This window comes from Harpia harpyja, chromosome 2 (genome assembly GCF_026419915.1).
Source record: "Harpia harpyja isolate bHarHar1 chromosome 2, bHarHar1 primary haplotype, whole genome shotgun sequence".
Lineage (NCBI taxonomy): Eukaryota > Metazoa > Chordata > Aves > Accipitriformes > Accipitridae > Harpia > Harpia harpyja.
In genome coordinates this window covers 60669721-60688621 of record NC_068941.1, presented here as the reverse complement: position 1 = coordinate 60688621, position 18901 = coordinate 60669721, and the positions used below count along the sequence as shown (strand labels likewise).

The 18901-nt window shown below is 36.2% G+C and overlaps 1 protein-coding gene across 12 annotated transcripts in view; it reads right to left on the bottom strand.

Annotated features, from left to right (window-relative positions):
- Positions 1–18901, bottom strand: part of FRYL (FRY like transcription coactivator) — a 176821-nt gene that overhangs the window by 59603 nt on the left and 98317 nt on the right. For 8 of the 12 annotated variants that reach the window (XM_052780108.1, XM_052780109.1, XM_052780110.1 and 5 more), the window contains 15 exons: positions 18157–18201; positions 14814–14917; positions 14063–14171; positions 12993–13079; positions 12168–12339; positions 11425–11557; positions 11065–11172; positions 9560–9797; positions 8732–8917; positions 8555–8641; positions 7489–7757; positions 6874–7069; positions 5809–5933; positions 2936–2993; positions 1278–1369 (listed from right to left, as the gene is read on the bottom strand). In XM_052780108.1, the coding sequence (XP_052636068.1) occupies positions 1278–1369; positions 2936–2993; positions 5809–5933; positions 6874–7069; positions 7489–7757; positions 8555–8641; positions 8732–8917; positions 9560–9797; positions 11065–11172; positions 11425–11557; positions 12168–12339; positions 12993–13079; positions 14063–14171; positions 14814–14917; positions 18157–18201 (2009 nt within the window). The remainder of the gene's footprint in view (positions 1–1277; positions 1370–2935; positions 2994–5808; positions 5934–6873; positions 7070–7488; positions 7758–8554; positions 8642–8731; positions 8918–9559; positions 9798–11064; positions 11173–11424; positions 11558–12167; positions 12340–12992; positions 13080–14062; positions 14172–14813; positions 14918–18156; positions 18202–18901) is intronic. The other 4 variants (XM_052780104.1, XM_052780105.1, XM_052780111.1 and 1 more) reach the window with 2 other exon arrangements.

Below are 18901 nucleotides of genomic sequence, written 5' to 3'. Positions count from 1 at the left end.
TATTACATACTGATTTTTGGGAGTCAGTCAAGACGTTCAGTACTTCATGACATGCTATTGACTATTAACAGATGAAAGCAATTTATTCATTTTATATGTTCATTTCCCATCTTCATTGCTTTAGCATCTGACCAGACATCTGTATTAAACTAAATAAGGAGATTAAAGACTACATGTGATTCAAACCTGCCCTCCTTTGAAAAACAATTGTTAGAACAGCAATTCCTTTCCTCTCAGCTCCCTCCACCATCTTTCCACATTTGTACTGAATACAACCAAAAAGCATGCCTTGCACACCAAAAGCAAGATGAGGAGGTTTATGGTAGCCCTTAATTGCTTGCTAGCTTCCACCACAGAGCCAGACTGGCCTCAGAGAGAAAAGCTGACAAAGTTCCAGGGTGCAGACTGTGGTTAGGAGATATTTTACATACACTAATTAAACACCAGTGAGTACCTTGAAAGATAAGAAGGGAGAGTACGATTTTAAAGGCTGTACTCTGAAAAAGCATGTCAAAAGGAAGAAAGGCATTTTAGCAATGCTTCTGAGGCAACATTCTGAAATATACTGTAGTAGCTTGCTTAAAGATTGAGAACTTCACACTGATTATATTGCTAAGGTTGACAAATAAATATTTAAGTATCATTGTCTAACAGAATGGGAGGAGCTAGCCTAACCATCTCCTAGCCTACTTCCTCTTATACAATTCCACCTGCATAGAAAAAAAATTTTTAAGAGACTTGTAAAACATATGCCAGAATTTTAAGTCTTCTTTCAAAGTGTCCCTATACAAGTAGGGTAAACTGAGGAAAAAACCCAACCTAGTTAACATTCTGCCTCTCTCTGAAAGAAAAAGGTCCAATATTAATGAGCAGCAGCCTTCTCTGCACAGGACATGCTGACTAGCATCAGGACTCCAGGTGAGGAAGAATTCCAGACTGATTACAGAATAGTTGTAACTTGCGTTTTCTGTTTTGCGTAACTGGTGCGATGTTTGAGCACACACAGACAAGAAGGAACATGACACACTGCCTGTTCAAAGCAATGTCCTGGGGAATAGCATTTTAAATAAAACACAGACCACAGTGACAAAGAGCATGGGGGAGGGAGGGATTAGAAGGCCAGCAAAATTCCAAGTTTTATAAAACCATGACTATTTATTTAGTGGTATACTAAAACTCACTGAAGAATTTTGCATGGTTGTTATACTGGGTCCTAAGAATACTAATGACTTAATGCAGAAGCATAAACAACATCTTGTCATCAGTGCTGCCCCTACCTGTGACTAATGACACCAGCATCTGCCAACAGTTCAAATATTCGTACTAGTTGTACTCGTAAAATATCTCGACGCCTGCGCCGTTTCATGTTCTATTCAACAGAGGAAACACAACATTAAATGAAGCAGAGGAAAAACTAAGTATAAAACCAGCATGGCATATAAAAGCATTATTATATCTGTACTACAACTGGCATCAATTATCAGGGGTACCAACCTTTTAAGATGAGGAGTTACTAGAATTGCTAGCAATTTTAATAAACCAGACAATGAACAAAATTTTTCCCTGTTGCAACTCCAAGATATACTAGGTTTGCTATTACACGTATTATCAAAATAATGTTTTTTATCAGTCTCCTGTTGCAAAGTGCAACATATAAAACAATGAAGTACAAATGCCAATCTTTCTACATATTTTGAGGAGGTGATTCTACATATTTCGAGGGAGGTGAGACCCCACCTGGAGTACTGCATCCAGCTCTGGGGTCCTCAGTACAAGACAGACATGGACCTATTGGAGCAGGTCCAGAGGAGGGCCACAAAAACGATCAGGGGGATGGAACACCTCTCCTATGGAGACAGGCTGAGAGAGTTGGGGTTGTTCAGCCTGGAGAAGAGAAGGCTCTGGGGAAGACCTTATAGCAACCTTCCCATACCTGAAGGGGGCCTACAAGAAAGATGAGGACAAACTTTTTAGCACGGCCTGTTGCAATAGGACAAGAGATAATGGTTTTAAACTACAAGAGGGTAGATTAGACTAGATGTAAGGAAGAAGTTTTTTATGGTGAGGGTGGTGAAACACTGGAACAGGCTGCCCAGAGAGGTGGTAGATGCCCCATCCCTGGAAACATTCAAGGTCAGGTTGGATGGAGCTCTGACCAGCCTGATCTAGTTGAAGATGTCCCTGCCCATTGCAGGGGGGTTGGACTAGATGACCTTTAAAGGTCCCTTCCAACCCAAACGATTCTATGATTTGCATGCAAGACTGACAAAACACACTATAGCCCAGTAACATTTTGAAACAGCAGTGATGTTCCTTTCCATCATCTGTATTTAATTACAAATTTATTACAAACAAGAATATGACGGTTACCACAAAAAATACTGAGTAATCATCTCTGAGTTTGTGTTTGCAGAGTTTATTATTTCTATGAATACCTACTGAGGCTTCTAAACCTTCCTGTAAAACATGCTCTCCATTAGAAAATTTTTAGTCAGAGCAGTCAGGTGAGCTTACAGCCTTTTTCATTTAAAAAAAACAACCAAAACACAACAAAGTTGGTAGACAGTAAAACTCAATTCTATGTCTTAGGTACTACTAATTGTGGGCATGTTACTGATGACATAATGAAGTAACAGCTGTGTAAAACTATGCTTAGGTAAAAGGAAATAAAAGAATGTGGAAAAGGTTACAGTAATTTTTTCATTATTTTAAACAAAACCTCTTTGATACAGCAATAATACAGAGCTTAAAACACAAAGCTCTTCTAATGTAAACACCTCACAATCATTTAAAAAAGTAACATCTCACCTTTTTATCTGGTATACTGACAGTTTTTAGGTGCAGAATTGAAGAACATAACTAACATTTCTTTACTACCATTTGTGAGAAGATAGTTAAAACTGTGTACTGAATAGAGTGGAAAATATCTAATTACCTCTGGCCTTCTTTCAAGTGCTTCCTTAATTATAGGATGTAATTCTTCTATTAGTTCCCTGAATTAAAATAAAAGAATTAAAAGGATAAAAACAACCATTAAATTAACATCTCAATTGAAAGGTGTTTCACAGCAACTAGTGTTAAAATGTAAGTTAAAACACCCTCAGGTTTTCCTTCTGCACCTGCAGCTTTCTGAAGTAAACCAGCATTTAAGAGATGTTTCCCAGAAAGATAATTCCCTAATTTAAACACAGACTACCAAACGGATGTCTCAACAACTACCACTAAATCTGCATTCACCAATTATTATGGCATATTTCTATCACAGATGATTTTCATTTATTTTCATATTCAGAGTTTATCAAAGCCTTATGGTGCAAATAGAGACTACTAGGGGAAAAAAAGATGTTGGCAGCTTATCACACAATGCTCTTTCAGTTGTCATGATGCATTTAGTTGTTAATAAAGATCATTTCTTTAAGGCCAATAACACTACGCTGACAGAAGTCAGACTAGCTCTATGAAAACTGAAAAGCAACATGCTTTGACGCTGTCGTTAACATTCCCTAGTTATTCTGAAGCTCCACAGACTTTATTACTACTCAGTTCCTTCTGCGAAACTAAGATTCTCTTATGACTCCAAAAAGGGGGCAGGGAAAGGGGAAGGAGATCAGTAGTATGGATTGACACAGACAAAAAACTAAGGTAGAAACATACTGGGTTTACTTTAATATTTGTTAACACAGTAACGACCACCTGCACTTTAGATCTGTTGGAGTGTGACACATTTTTCTACTTCCGGTGCTATTGTAATTCAGACATACGAAAGCATAAACCACTTCCAAGTTTTCATGGTAAATGACTGACTCCTCTGCTACATCATTCAAAGGTTCTTCTTCAGAGAAACAGTCCAGGTGATCAGAAAGCTACACAAACTTTTGCAGTGCACTCAGTTACAAGACACTTAAGCATGGTTAGGGATTGTTTTATACTTTCCTTTAAACATAGAAAACACAGACAAGAATTTGGAAGAAGCTTTTTTTGTGCTAAAACATAGTAAAGGGTCAGCTTCCCATGGAGAGCAAGAGACACCTAGACAAGTTCATGTGATGAGTAACAGAAAACAAAAGAGAAAAAGAATATTCTAGCAAGTTTAAGTGGACTGCATATACATATAATCCATAATGAAAAAAGTTCCCGAGTAAAACATAGCAAGTGGGGAGGAACAGTGCTTAAAAAAACCAAAACCAAAACAACAAATCAGTGCAGAGCTGCAATGGTGAAGGGTGGGCTACAGTTAACATCTGGTGTGAGTACGCACACTGGACAGAGGAAAAAAGCTGGTCATCAGAAACAAAACAAAATTCAGAATAAAGAAATCAGAAGACTGATGAGAATCAGATTTTTTTTTTTTTTAAGTTTGCAGAATGACTTGTTTCTAATTTAGAAAACAAGGATTTCTGGTGAAATCCTTTCTGAAAGCATTTTCTAGACTTGTAGAGCACAATTATGATTTAAACTGTTCAGTATATCTTCAGAGTCATGGGACAAAATCTTGCTTTACTCCTGGTAGGAGAGCAAAGTAAGATATGATATAAAATTAGAAGATTATCAAAGGATTAAAACGGAATACTATAACTAAGGACTTGGCATTACGGTTTAAAATAAGTCTTTGGCTCCTCATCTACCATAATGTGGGACACAAGTGATTGGAGAAAAGAAGCATGTCATTCAAAACCTAGAGTGTTAGCGATCCCTGGTTTCTTCTGCAGAAGCTGAGTTGGTTGCGATAGCATGATACAACTTCATAACTCCCCATTATAAGAGGCTGCCTGCTGCCAGAGAACATCTGATGCTGAGCACTGGCCTTCCCAGGAAGTTTTCTCCCCCTCAGATGTTCTCCCTCTTCATCCATCCTCCATAAAGACAGAGCTGTCAGTTGAGGACAGCTGCATAGAGATGCATTTTAAATCTCATGGCTTCCTGGCATAGAGCTTCCTTTTCACGTCAGTGGATTTGTAATACGTATCGACAATACAGTACATTAGGATCTGAAGAAAAGTGAATTTCAGTTGAGGTAGGAACACCACAATGGCTGGGTAGACTGTTTTGAACTCAACATTTATATGAAGACTTGTCACAATAGGGTAACCAGAAATGCTGGATTATGAGCTGAATCCAAATATGTTGAACATGATGTATGATATTAAGTTGACAGAACAAGTGGCTTGGCACAGATTTAATTCTGCTACAGTAGATCAGTTACCGGTGCCCAAATTAATCCACATGGACTTGTCATCAGTACAATGTATGACAAAGGTGTATTAGTTATGAAGTTACAGAAAAAAAAAAGAAAAGCGGTGAGAGGGATGCACCACAAATTTCAGAAGCTTCAGCACTAGTCAAAAAACAGTTCTAACTGGTATTTTTTTTCAGCTTGATCCAAAAATCTCTTTTTAGATTACAGTTATCATTAAACTCCTACACACACAGAGCTCAGAAACACGTTTGTTGGCAATACCAATAAGGAGAGTTTGGTAACTCTTACAAACATGATTATAATTAACATTTCAAATGTTAACAGTCCACACAGTCTGTTATTTCATATAAGAGCTGCCTTTAATATCAATAAAAGGGAACTGCCTATTGTTTTGACTTCTTTTTCTTTATGCAGACATGACCTCTACATAAAATTATTTCAACCTCAAAAAAGCTTTTCTAACATTTAGTGGTGTGATAAAGACAACTGTAATCAGTTTTTACAGCTTTTTAAAAATTATTAAAAAAAAGAAAGCAAATGTTTTTTTCTGAGCTCTGATTCCCCAGCTTTGTAATCAATTAACATAAAAACAGATGAAAGACAACAGTTACCTAAAAGCTCCCGGGTTGGTCCTGCCAAGTCCCAGCACAAGGGATTCTGTAATTTCCATGCTCTCAGAGCGCATCATTGGAACTATGTGCTTAAACAGGGAGGAAGGGGATGGAATGCCAATGATCTAAGAAGAAAACCAGAATAAAACAGAATGAAGTAGTTACCAAACAATCAGGTGGTGTGACATTAAAACATCTGCTGTAATTTTACAGTCTTCTCACATGTATCAGTGACTTAAAATGCTAAAAATGAAATTTTTGATCTTTGACATGGAAAAACTTTCTGAAATAGTAAACTAGTATTAAGTACTTCTCCATTCCTTGTATAATTGAATTTTCATTGTCAGGTGACAATGAATGCTTCAACATGATAAACAGATGCTTTGCACGTTTATCTGCCCTCCTTAGGGACGGGAAGCAGACTTCTGGTGTCCAACTCCTTAGACTCCATTGCGGCTGTCAGAGAAAACAAAGCTTTCAGTCTACAGTTCCTCAGATTTAGGGAAAGGATCTTGGTAACAAACAAGTGGAATAGGCTGCTTCTCCCCAAAATCTGCTGTATAGTCCATGAGTTATCTTCACCTCTACTGTACCTTCTACAGGAAGCCAAAAAGGAGAAGAACAAGGCAGACAGAAAACCACAGTTGGGAAAAATATAACAAGATACATCAAGCCTAAATAGGTCACTGCTTCAGTTACTGAAGTGAGCAGCTATTTGCTCAGAATTGCAGAAGTCTACTGACAGAAAAAAAAACCCCAAAACCAAAACCAAACCAAACCAACAACCCCCCCCCAAACCCTTAATGGTAAACAAAACATGTCCTCATTAACTCTAGGTAAGACTTTGAGATTGGGTTACAAAACATAAGCAGAAAAGCCTCTACAGCATGGATTGGGAGAAGCGAACTGAAACACTATCCTAAACAAATGACAAATGTGTACTAAAACGTGTTTTCAGACAAATTACACCAGTTTCTGAAAATCATGATAGTTATTATAAGCCTCAGGTGTTTCTACTTTCAATAACATGTAGACTTATTTATAGTAAGGAGTAGAAGAACCTACTCTTGAATCAATGCTATAACCACTGTCAGGAGTAGACGCCAGCGTCTCAGGAGGGGAACATCTCACAGAGCCTGTGGAGGTGGAGGAGTTTGAAGAAGATGCTGCACTGCAGCAAAGAATCAGGTAGTTTCTCCAGAGCCCAATATAGGAGTCACTGCTTGTAGTAGTATTCACTTTCTTTGCATTGATAGGGCTGCTATTAAAAATGAAAAAAACAAAACCTCAGTATAGTAAATGAAGCTTACCAGGTTTCACTTTGTATTTCTACTGAATTTATATTTTCAAATATGTATATGCCATTGCTTCTAAAATTGTTAACATGGTAAGCTGAAGAAATTGTTCAGAATAGACCTGTACATGAATAATGTATGCTTTTATAGTCAAATCTGTTTAACTATGATATGGCCGAAGGCATGAATTAATTAATTTTTAGAGTAGAAAACTTTTTTTCCAGATAGAACTGCTTTAATATATTGTTACATAAAGCTGAATTAAATCCACAGAAAACATTATCAGTCCATATGTCACCTCACTGAAACATAATGACATTATGATGATAAATCTTGAAAGAATACTCAATATAATATATTGTATTTACATTAGAAATTAACTTACTTGATATCCACTTGTGGAGACAGCAGTTGGAGTCTGGTGTAAGCAAATGTCCAAGCATAGCTTACAGCTGTTGGGCAGTGTTTTGGAAGATTTTCCTGTTTCATAAAACTTGAGAGGCTTATAATCCATGGATCTTGGCCTTGAGTCACATGTGCAAATATCCATATATGTGATGGACTGACCACATCAAACTGGTGGCTGATTGGGGAAGAATTCCAGTCAGCCAGAGTTTGTAAATCTATTGAACTGGGACAGTACAGTAAAGTAGTCTGTGTGCATAAAAAAGAGAACAAAGCAATATTTAATAACCATGTATATTAAGTAACAATCTCTTCATTGTTAAATATCTAATAAAGTATCAGTGTCAAAACCACATTTGGAATAGATAAAACACAATACTTAATTTATGGGTTTTTTACACAAGTTCCTAATGTGGACAGTTATATAAACATGCTGTTTGGGAAGGAACTGGATATTAGGAAATAGTAACTTCTAGAAAAAGGTCTTTTCACTCATGATGACTTAGTTCTTCCAAAAGGTTCTGGACTCTAAAAGCCTTACTACTGAATTCCAACTTGCTTGCTAAACCTAAAATCAGAAAAGCTTTTCCTTGATACTTAAGAGTTAATGATAAATATATAAATATGGAATTCAATTGTTATTCACTGATAGTTATTATAGCTTTCATCATGGATAAAGGACACATTGACTGTTAAGACACTGTATTGCTGCAGAAAAAGGCAGTGGTCTTTGCTTCAGAGAAATTCTAATCTATGAGCAAGATAAGAAAAAACAGATATAGATATAGCTGGCTGTGTGTATATGGTGGACATAATGACACACTGTTGATCAGAAAGCATACAATGGCAGTGTCAGCCTCGCAACACTCCTCAAGTTTTTTGAGGATTTTCTTTTGTTTGGTTGGTTGGGTTTTTAAGGTGATAAATTGCTGATAAAGTTTGCATGATCATAGTGACACTATCATTTAACATATATACAATTTATTTGGGACAGTTTTGCAGAATTACCTCATCTTACATCCAACTTAACATAAAAACTCTCATACCTGGTCAGCCCCAGTGAGATGTATGAAACTCTCCAGGATAGTAGCACTTTGTCTGTCCATTACATCTATAGCCAACTCATCATCACTCTACAAAAGACAAAACACAAAAAGCTCAAAGAAAGCCAAGATAAAAGCAGTTTCATTAAGCAGTCACAAGAATGGGTCATCAACTCTTACCTTAGAAATTTCTAGAAGTGTAAACAAGGCCCTTATTTCTCTGAGAACACTGACAGCTAATCTCCTCGTGGCAGGCCTTGTGCTGCAAAGGATGACCAAAGCAAAGCCTTCCACCACGTGAAATACACTGGAATAAAGGGTCCTCTCCAGAGGAAGGGTATGGGCAGCCCCATTGGATACACCACGCTAAGAAAGACATCACAGAATTTAAGCAAATTAAGAAAAAAGTAAACACAGTCAAGCTATAGTTCCATTATTAGCAATGGCAGAATAGATCATAAGGTATTTAGATCTTTGGCTACTAGTCAGATTTTGCATTATGAGAATGGCATAATATCAGCTACTTTGGTTTTTTTGGTATCTCTTCGAATTCAGTCCAAACAAATATCACAAGAAAGTCTTTCTTATTTCACTTTCTCATTAGAATGATGCAGTGAGGGAAAAATTAAAAATAAATAGGTAATACTCTTACATACAGAACTGTAAAAAATTAAATTATTTGAACCCTTTCTGTTTGCTAGTAAAAATGATGTTTCTTTCTAGTTCTACTGTTTTACCATTCCTACTTAATTTATTTCCAGTTACAGATGATGACTTTTGATGTAAGCAAAGATGTAGCCATGAATTGGGGTTTCTGTAATACTTAGTAATATTAAAGTAATTTTTTGGCAAAAATACTGATTTAAAATAATAGGTCTAAAAATCTTCAAGCACTTTAAGAAAGTAAGCTGAATTTTTATTACTTAACAAAAACAATAAAAGCTACTAATAGAACTGCATGTACATTCAAACTACATGTTAACATCAAAGGACCTTATTTAGAAATACCTGGGAATCTTGGTTTTTATTGTGCATTTGGGCTGCTTGTTTCCACTGATTTATGAGCTGCACTAACATTTTTACTGCATTGTCAAGAAGCGTTGGGTGGATGTCAGTCACTTCACGCACAATAAAATATACAAATCCTGAAAGAACATCTTCCCGCCAATCTGGAAAATCAAGCATTAATGCTTGGAGAGTATTGAAAGCCAAGGCACGAAGTTCTTCATCCATATGAATTGTCAGCCTGTTTAGAAAAAACAGCGGTATCATCACCCCAGATTGGCATACTCTTAACCAGCCTTCATAAATTAAAGTTTGGTGTTAACTTCTTTCTTTACTGTATAATGTGGAATACTTCCCACACAGATGCATTTTCCGCTCTGAATACATCTGAAACTGGCTACTATCAGAAGGTGCTACTACTATAGCAAAATAATGCAAGACTTCACAAAACTTAGTATAAACAAATAATTTTCAAGAGACATGGTCAAGTCTTTCATATAGGCACATCTTTGCATGCATCTGAGCAACCACCTTAGAGCTCAGTAGGTAGGCACCCTGTGATGTACAGGTTACTTTCTTCAAATAAAAATTGGAAAGAACAGATTATTATTGCAGATAAAGCAGCTTTACTTTGGATATGAGAAAAAACTTGCAAAAAACCCCTTTGCATATATACTTAAAAATATGTCTCAGCCCACTATGGTAAATGAAACTTGCCCAGTACTGTATTATTACTTAATACTTTATGTCTTTTATGTGATTTTTGACACTGAAGAAAAAGTGTTAGAAAAATCTTATTCTCTCACATTATTACTAACTTTTTAATATATGTAACTCAACACATTATATGCAAATTAATTTCAAAGCTAAAAGCTATACTATATTTCTGCACCAACGCCATTCTTGTATTAAAAATAAAAAAAGTGAAAGGAGGAAGGTTTATCACTCTAGTAATATGTAAAGACTGTCTGCATATACCACAACTACATATTCTCACTGAATGCTCAGTTTACCCATAGGGATGGATAAATATGGGTAGTATTGGATCAAAAAACTGGAAAAAGGAAGCAGGATTAGAAGAGAACAAGGAAAAAAAAGTTTCCCATAAATGCGTCTCTCACATTTTGGTAATGTTAAACAAGAATGACTTTATGATAATTTACAGTATTAGCAATAGGAAGAAAAAAAAAAAGGAAGAAAAGATAAAAGGGGAAAAAAGTATGATAATAGTAACAAAAAGATAAGAACAAGTTCAAAAAACAAAGCAACAGAAATAAATTCCTACTTTTCAAGAAAATTCTCTCTAAAAATAAGTGCAAGATCTTCAGGATAAATTCACCTCCTGCTATTCTGGCCAGTAACACTTGACCAACTGCAGAAGGTAGGCGGGAACAGGAAGAATGGATTCTGTATGCAGTGGACTCACACTACATAGTGCACTGACAAACTCTTATACACACAGATTTAAAAAGGAACATCCACCAAGAGCAGAATTTTATCTCCCTTACCTTGCAAGCAATTCAATGAGGTCAGTCCTGCTCATGCCATCTGGAATCAGTCTTGGGATAGCAGCAATACAAGTTCTGAACAAATCTATCTTAGGTTTTCTCTCACCCCTACAAAAACAGTTTATAACCAAGAAAACAACAGGAAAATCTCCTTCAGTACACCACAAATTTTTTCAATTTCATGTCAAAACTAAGGAGCTATCAAAAACTTTAGTCATTAATTAATGAAATTAGCATTCATTTAATAGTCAAGCAAGAAGCCAACGATTGTAATACATTAATGACGGCATCTGCAGCATTACAGCATAAAAACAGTATGATATAACTGTGACAGTAAAAATATTATAATTCAGTACATACGTTATCATGTCTTCAGGTTCTTTATTGGACATCTGCACACTAGTCATGCACATGGGCCTTCCAACTTCTTTGTCCAAATGCCTCAGAATGCTATCTAGTGCTTTTCTGACTTGAGGGTAGTAGATGGACATTCCTGAAAAGCCAAAGAGTTCCAATCACCTCTTTCAGTTGTTCTCATTTCATTTTCACATTTTTATTAAAATATTTGCCACTGATTCAGCTTAGGACAAATTTCTTCTTGTACCAAAGATGACATGAAACACACTTTAAGTGTCAAAAGAAATGCATGTTAAATGAGTACTGGGAGGTATTACACGAAAGTACAAGTTTCCTTCAGAAAGAACATAAACAGGGAAGAAACCATTAGTTGCTTCTCTGTTTTCTCAATTCCGAGCATTTTAGCTCTTGTTTAAATTTTGAACATGTTGAAACAGTCCTTTAGAGACGCCTAGCTCATCCACAGAAGACCAATAGAGCACAGGGGTCAAAACTGTCTTACTCCACTTCAGCTGTGGGACATTTGGGACGTTCTAACATCAAGAGAACAAAAATTGCCATGCTATTTACCACACTAATTGCACTCAGGCTTCTTTGTGCTAATTTGGCAGTGCAAACACTTCAAAAAAAGCCATGGATTTGGTCTCAGACACCAGAAGGTCAATATTGCCTAGCAGCCCTCTCTATAAAGAATCAAAGCAACTCTGTTAAAACACACTGCCAACTCACAAAAGAATACAACATACCTATAACTTTTGCTTCCTCATCTGTCAGCGTTTTATTAAGAAAAATTTTCTTCACACGCAGAGTATTTCCTGAGGGAAGAACGACTCCTGTTGTTGGCATTGGTGGTTCACCATCCTTCTGCTGCAAGCTATCTGCTATGACAAGGAAGACTCTGAGGCCAATATTCATCCTCTTCAATAGCAAAAAAGAGAAGAAAAAGGAAAGAGAAAACAGAAGAAATTGTAACATTAAAGTAACAGAGATGAGGCAAAACACAAATTGCATTTTTCCTCTCTTAAATAGACAGCGGCATGGTTCCAGTAGAACAGGCATTATTTTAATGTTACATATTAAGGTAATGAAAGTAACAAGAATCAAGTTTAAGCCTTCAGTGCCTTCCCACAACTCTTACTCCAGTTAACTGACTTGGCACAGGCTAATATACCAAATATTTTTTAGTACAGAGCACTAAAGGACTTAATATGAATGTCGAGAATGACATACTGAAGACAGACATTGCTTAAACATCTCATCTGTTAGACTGGGTCTTGAACCTTAAAAGCTAGGTACAACTTCCCTGAAAAAAGGCTTTACAGTTATACTGTAACAAAAATTCACACATACTTACTGAAATTATTGTTGAAATGAGTCTGAACTGTAGTACACTGCTAGCTTACTCAGTGGAAGTAAAACAGCAATTGTGCATGACTACAATTACTTCTTTAGTTTTAGCAGAACACCCCTTCAGATATTCATTAGTCTGCTTTCATCCTGGCTCAAAAATAGTTAACCACTTTCCCCCAATGCTCTGTTCTCACTGCATGCAAGTAATGAGCTTTTTTTACCTCTGGATTAATAGTGAAGGTTTTAGGTGATTTTCCAACACTAAGAAGATCAAATATTATTTCTTTCATTGCGAAATCCAAACGTTCCTATAAAGGAAAATAGATTGGTATGATCATCTCTTTTCTGGTAATATGCATAGTTTAATTTCTTGGCTTTGCATAGGTGCTGGGTATCATGTCTTAAAAGTTAAAAAAAAAAAAAAAAATTTCATTTTTTCCTGTTTGTTCTTATGACTTAATGTTCTTTTTTAAATATAGTACGATTCAACACAGCTTATCCCCTGATATGGTTGAACCATTTCTCTTGAAAAAATTCCCAGATAGTTCTGCTCAGGTCAAACATGTTTCAACAAATGAGCCGAACCGTTTTAGATAACTGAATATTAGTGATAAAAAGAGGAGCCCTAGGAAACAAACATATATCAGTGAAGGGCTGTGTGTCCTGCCTCATCCCTGTATGACCAGAAGCAAATAATTTTGGAAGCTGAAGCACAGACAAGCTATCTGTAAGACAGGAAAACATGTCTCTAATCTATAAGATTATAGATGAATGAGAGTTTATCTTGTGAGATCATATCCTGCATTTTGATATTAGGACAACAGAAGCACCTAAAATAATACAAATCATAATGCAATGCTAACTACACACACTGCATGCATTGCATATTTTTTCTGTCTACAGAGGCTAGTCTCCAGGCTAAATATAAGTGGATATTACTGTTTGAATGCTTTGCCCCTTACAAAAATATTATAATGGAATATACTAATTATATTAGTGTATTTTTTCATATATATATATATACACAAACCCCCACAACAATGCAATCCAAATGTAAATAATAATCATCACAATGTTCATACACAACAGTTATTGAAGTTTAGGTAAAATAATTTTGCCACTAGTAGAAACAGAACGAGTCATTTCATTTGCTATACATATTTGGGGAAATTCTACTCAAGATATAAGACCATTAATTCAGTGCAAATATTTCAAAAACTAACCTTAAATTTACATTTCTTGGAAATAATGTTCATCCTATTCTTATAGCTCTACCTAGATGGATTCTTACCTGAGCAATGAACTGAATAATCTTCACAAATATATTCAGAGGTGTGTCTCGTGGGACCACACTACGTGATCCTTTTGGAAAAAGTGCTGATACGATGCTCATGAGACGGCTACAAGAATTTAGAAATAAAGAGAAATAAAAAAAATCTTTAAAAAAAGAACTTTTTATAATAGCATAGATGTCACAGCTCAAATCTGGAAGAGTGTGGGGGGTTACTACTACATAGTACAGAAGCATATGACAGGTAGGACCGCCTACAGGGAGTACAGCCCTCTAATGCCAGAGGCAACAGCATCATGGGTTCATTTAAAAAGTGAATAAGATCTTGCTTTAAACTAGTTAGTAATAGTCAGGAGGAGGGGCAAAATCTGAATGGCTATCCCAAATTGTCATGATGCTAATTTATAAAGAAAACCTTTTCATTTCCAGCCCATACTTAGTGATAGCTACTTCATACCCTACTTGTTCTGGTACCATTAGTGCCTTTTAACTTTAATAAATATCCTGCTTCTTATCTCTCCGCCCTCTTCTATCCCTGCATATCCCTGCAAAGACAATCATAGACTCTATTCCTTCTCCTCCTCAAAGTAATCAAGTTCTTTTGGTTTCCTCTATTAAGATGAAGTCTTTGTTCCCCTGTTCGCCTGACTAGACCATCCCTGAGCTGGCTTCAGGATCTCTTCTGATATCACTAGGGGGGAAAAAAACCCCAGCAATCAATAGTTGAAAATCCTTTGCATAATGAACTTACCTTTGAGTTACAGTGTTGCTTTCACATTTTATTCTAATAACATAAACCCACAATAACCTATACAAAGATTCCAGTGCAACTCGAGACATTTTGGGATCTTTATTCTGTAAAATAAATGAAAAATCCTGTTACTGTTGCCTGTGAGACACTCAGAAAAATTCTAGTATTACACTTTTGACTTTTGAGAATATTTTCAATTTTTTTTAACAATGAAAACTGATGTGTTTAATATTGACTACAAGTTTTAATATGTTTTCATAAAAACAACCCTGCATTGCATATTTTCAATACTACCTGAATATTTAACTAGTAATTCCAGATTATTTTACATGGCTTTCACTCTGAGAGCAGAGGAGTAAGTAAAAAGCAGATATTCCTCTTGAGATGAACACCAAGAGTGTATTGCTTCCAAGAACTTTTCTCAGAAAGCCACTGTAACTAATACCTACTCTAAAGCAAACTAACTTATAGTTTGTCTAAAATATTGGAGTAGCTGCTTTGGATCAGGCATGAAGTCTAAGTCCATCATTCAGTTTATGACAGCAGACAGTAGCAAGTGCAGAAGAAAAGAATGCAAAACAGGGCAGGCACACAAAGATGCTTCTCTGGGTGTGCACTCCAGGCTTCACCCAACTTAGCCATTTCCTGTGGGCTGTGTTAGTGTTTACTCACTTCCAATGGATTTTTATTGTAACAATTAAACTAGCTTTTTCTTGAATTAATATACAATCTTATGGCATATTTCAGTTTAAATTATGCACTGTATGAAAAACAATTATTTTTTTTTCTTAAAGCTGCTTTGGTCCTCCTAGCTCTTAAACTGTGTAAAACAGTACGTAACTATCATCCTTTGTACCAATTCCAGCAACCCCTTTTCCAACTAGGGATTCTTGGTGTATTTATAATCTTGAAGTGTCGAGCGAGATTCTTGGAATTGGCCATAAGTATGAGCTTATGAACAGAATAAATGATTCCCAGTTGTCATCCTTCTAGGCATTCTCTCAGTTAAAAAAAAACAAACAACATCCCCCCCCAACCCCACGCCCCACCCAAACAAAACCAACAAAAGAACCCCCAAAACACACCTTCCCCAACTTCAGTGAAGTCTTTCTGCTTCAAGACATATCTATATGATGCTTGAACCTAAGCCATTTCACATTTTGTGGCCTCTACCACAAGCCAGTAAGTCAGAATAGCAAACTACTTTGTCCTCCCAGGACAAGCGGAGCGCAATTTCACAAAGGGTGTAAGTGGATCTAAGACCATACTGTTCAAAAAGAGATGGTCTCATCCTAGGTTCCTTCCTGTCCAATCTCACTGCTCCCCTCTGCATTGACTCTAGCAGTCAGAAAAGTCCAACTCGCACCAGTAAATTGATCCGAATAATTTCATGGCCATGTCTGTGCAATAGACTATACAAAGGAGAGTAATTTGGATAGCTTTAACATGGGTGGGTCAGGACAATTGGTTTTGGCAGCAGCTTACTTTAAGAAAGGCTAAAAGCCTATCACAAAATCACCAGAGGCAAAAGTGGTACTTCACAGACAAACAACATACATGACTGTTTATCAGAAATTAGAGGGAATAACTTAACCCAGTCTACATCAGTGATAATGCTGTTCTACTCTCCCTTCACACTCATCAATGTGCTCCTGCCATCGCCTCTGAATTAGCACACCTGCAACTAGGCAGTGGGTAAATTCAGGAAGGTGATCTGGACAAAATCTAACTAGTAAGAAGTTACACCTGTCCCTGGTTAGTATTCAGACAGTAACTGTCCCACTGTCCAGTTAATTTACCAGCAATGCTACTGTGAGGAAGAAGGAAACACTCATAATTGTATGAGAGGGTGAGACTGTGATAGCTTTGATTTTAATACTTAAACAGCAAAAACCCATGGTATTATTCCTCATTTAATCTATAGGCCAACAATTCTTGATGTACAAAGTAGGCTAGTGAATTCATTGGTACACGTGTTATCAAAGCCTATCTGAAATGCAGTGTCTAGAACTGAGTAATGCTTCAATTTTCTTATTTCTGATATTTCAAAGGGGAGCTTAATTTACAGGTCCAGAAGAAAACAAAAAATTTACTATTGGCTTTCAAACTTCTAATAAAAAAAATGGTAGAGGTAGCAGAAATTTTACAATGTGTTAACAACATTCCATCTGTATAGGACCAATATAGCTACTCCTGATTAGTTATGACGAAGTTTGCTTCTTTGTTAAAAAAAAGAATAGTATAAGGAGGCATTCACCTTTTAAAAAGGGTTACAGAATAAATACAGTAGTACTTTTAATTTCTTAAGCATTGAAAATTTTCATTATCTCTTCCTATAACTCAGAACTAAACAAATATGCTAGAAGAAAATGGCTTTTGGGGTCTAATTTATGGCATACTTCTTGTATACTTGGTGTTAATATGTCAGTATTTCCTCTTCTCTTTGAGATTACTCCAACTAGAATACAGTATATATGGCTATATAATTCACCAGCCTGGCTGAATATCAGTCTTTTAGCTGATGCCTGTCAGATTTTAAAGCACTCTGGTTGTTTTTTTTTTTTCCCAAACATAGTTTTGTTTAAAATCCTAAAACTTTTAACATAAATTCTATCAGCAGACTATGGAATAAGCTGTCAAGAACTGTATCTCTGTTACAAAACCAAAAAAGTAAGAGCAAATCCACAGTGGTCTTACATTAAGATGAGTCAATAAAACATATCTCAATGAAGGCAAGAAACAAAACAGCATTTTTTCCATGTTAGTCAAATGTAGTCACTTACTGAAGAAAGTACTTTTTAATACTGATGTTAAACTTTTCTTCTGTTCTGAACTAAAACAATTTCTACTTTTTAAAACCTGCAAAACCAACAGTGTAAAAGTCTTTCAAGTTAGTGCACTGCAAGTTGTTACAGTAAATCAGTTTCACATTTTTTTATTGTGAAAACGTTTTCAAGTTTGCTCGCATGCAAGACACTTTTTGAAATGAATTAACAGAAAAAACCATACATCTGAATAGGTAGTTTACTTCCAGTGGAAACATGCACTGCTGTTGAGGGAAACCAGCTATGATATTGATACTCAATCTCATAAAGCCACATTTTCACCCCCAAGGAAAAACTGGTATTAGATAATTTTCTGATCTTTTTCCTCTACTCCCTGGCAAGAAAAAGAGATCTTTGAAACATTAGCTATTCTTAGTCCTGTTGCTTCTGAACAGTACTAACAGCAATTTTACAAAAAAGAAAGCACAAAACACAACAATTAACATAAAAAACCCAAACAAAGTATCTACATGAGACAAAGCAATGTTTCACTGAGTTATAACAACATATTAACTCACCTGCAGTGTTTCTATTTGTTTTCTGATACTGTTGTTAGATGGCATCTAAATAAAGCAATGTGAGACAGCAAAACATAACAAACATGAGAATGGAAGGCACATGCATGTTAGATGAAAAAAAGCACAAAAACAACAGATAGCTGTCTAGTAAGGACTCTATTCAGTAGAAATACAGGTTTTGCTACAGCGGCAGAAAACGTTCCTCCAACTTTCAAGGTTTTGTGGTAACAGACACTAAAGTTAAACTGTGAAAAAAAAATTATTCTTTTCCACCCAACAGTGGTACAGAATGATAGACACTTTTCTCTCTCATTTCAGCAGCTTGCTTAAATGTTCCTTCCTCTCCCCAGAAGAGGTTGTAAGGATACCACAACAACTCAGCTCCATCCAAGAATCTATCTGCTTTCTGACAAACCTGCTAGAATTAGTCTATCTAAATAGTAGTCAAAAAGTAAGCAAAACGTTTCACAATACTGACCCAGTGTTATTGCCTGCTGAATAAATTCAGAATTTTGCTTACACTACAGTGTGTAAAGAAATGCCCTGCTGGGCTCAATGCTGAAACAGCATCCCAACCGCTTTGTGGGACAAGGCCAGCTATACGTATATCAAGAAACACCCATTGGTACACTCCTGGTCTAAACTGACACTTACGACTCACTTATCTGCTATTTGCATCAGTCCAGTCCCCTAAGCTTCCTCCTTTCAGCAAGGCTAGAATGTTTTCCCCATACAATAAGCCTGC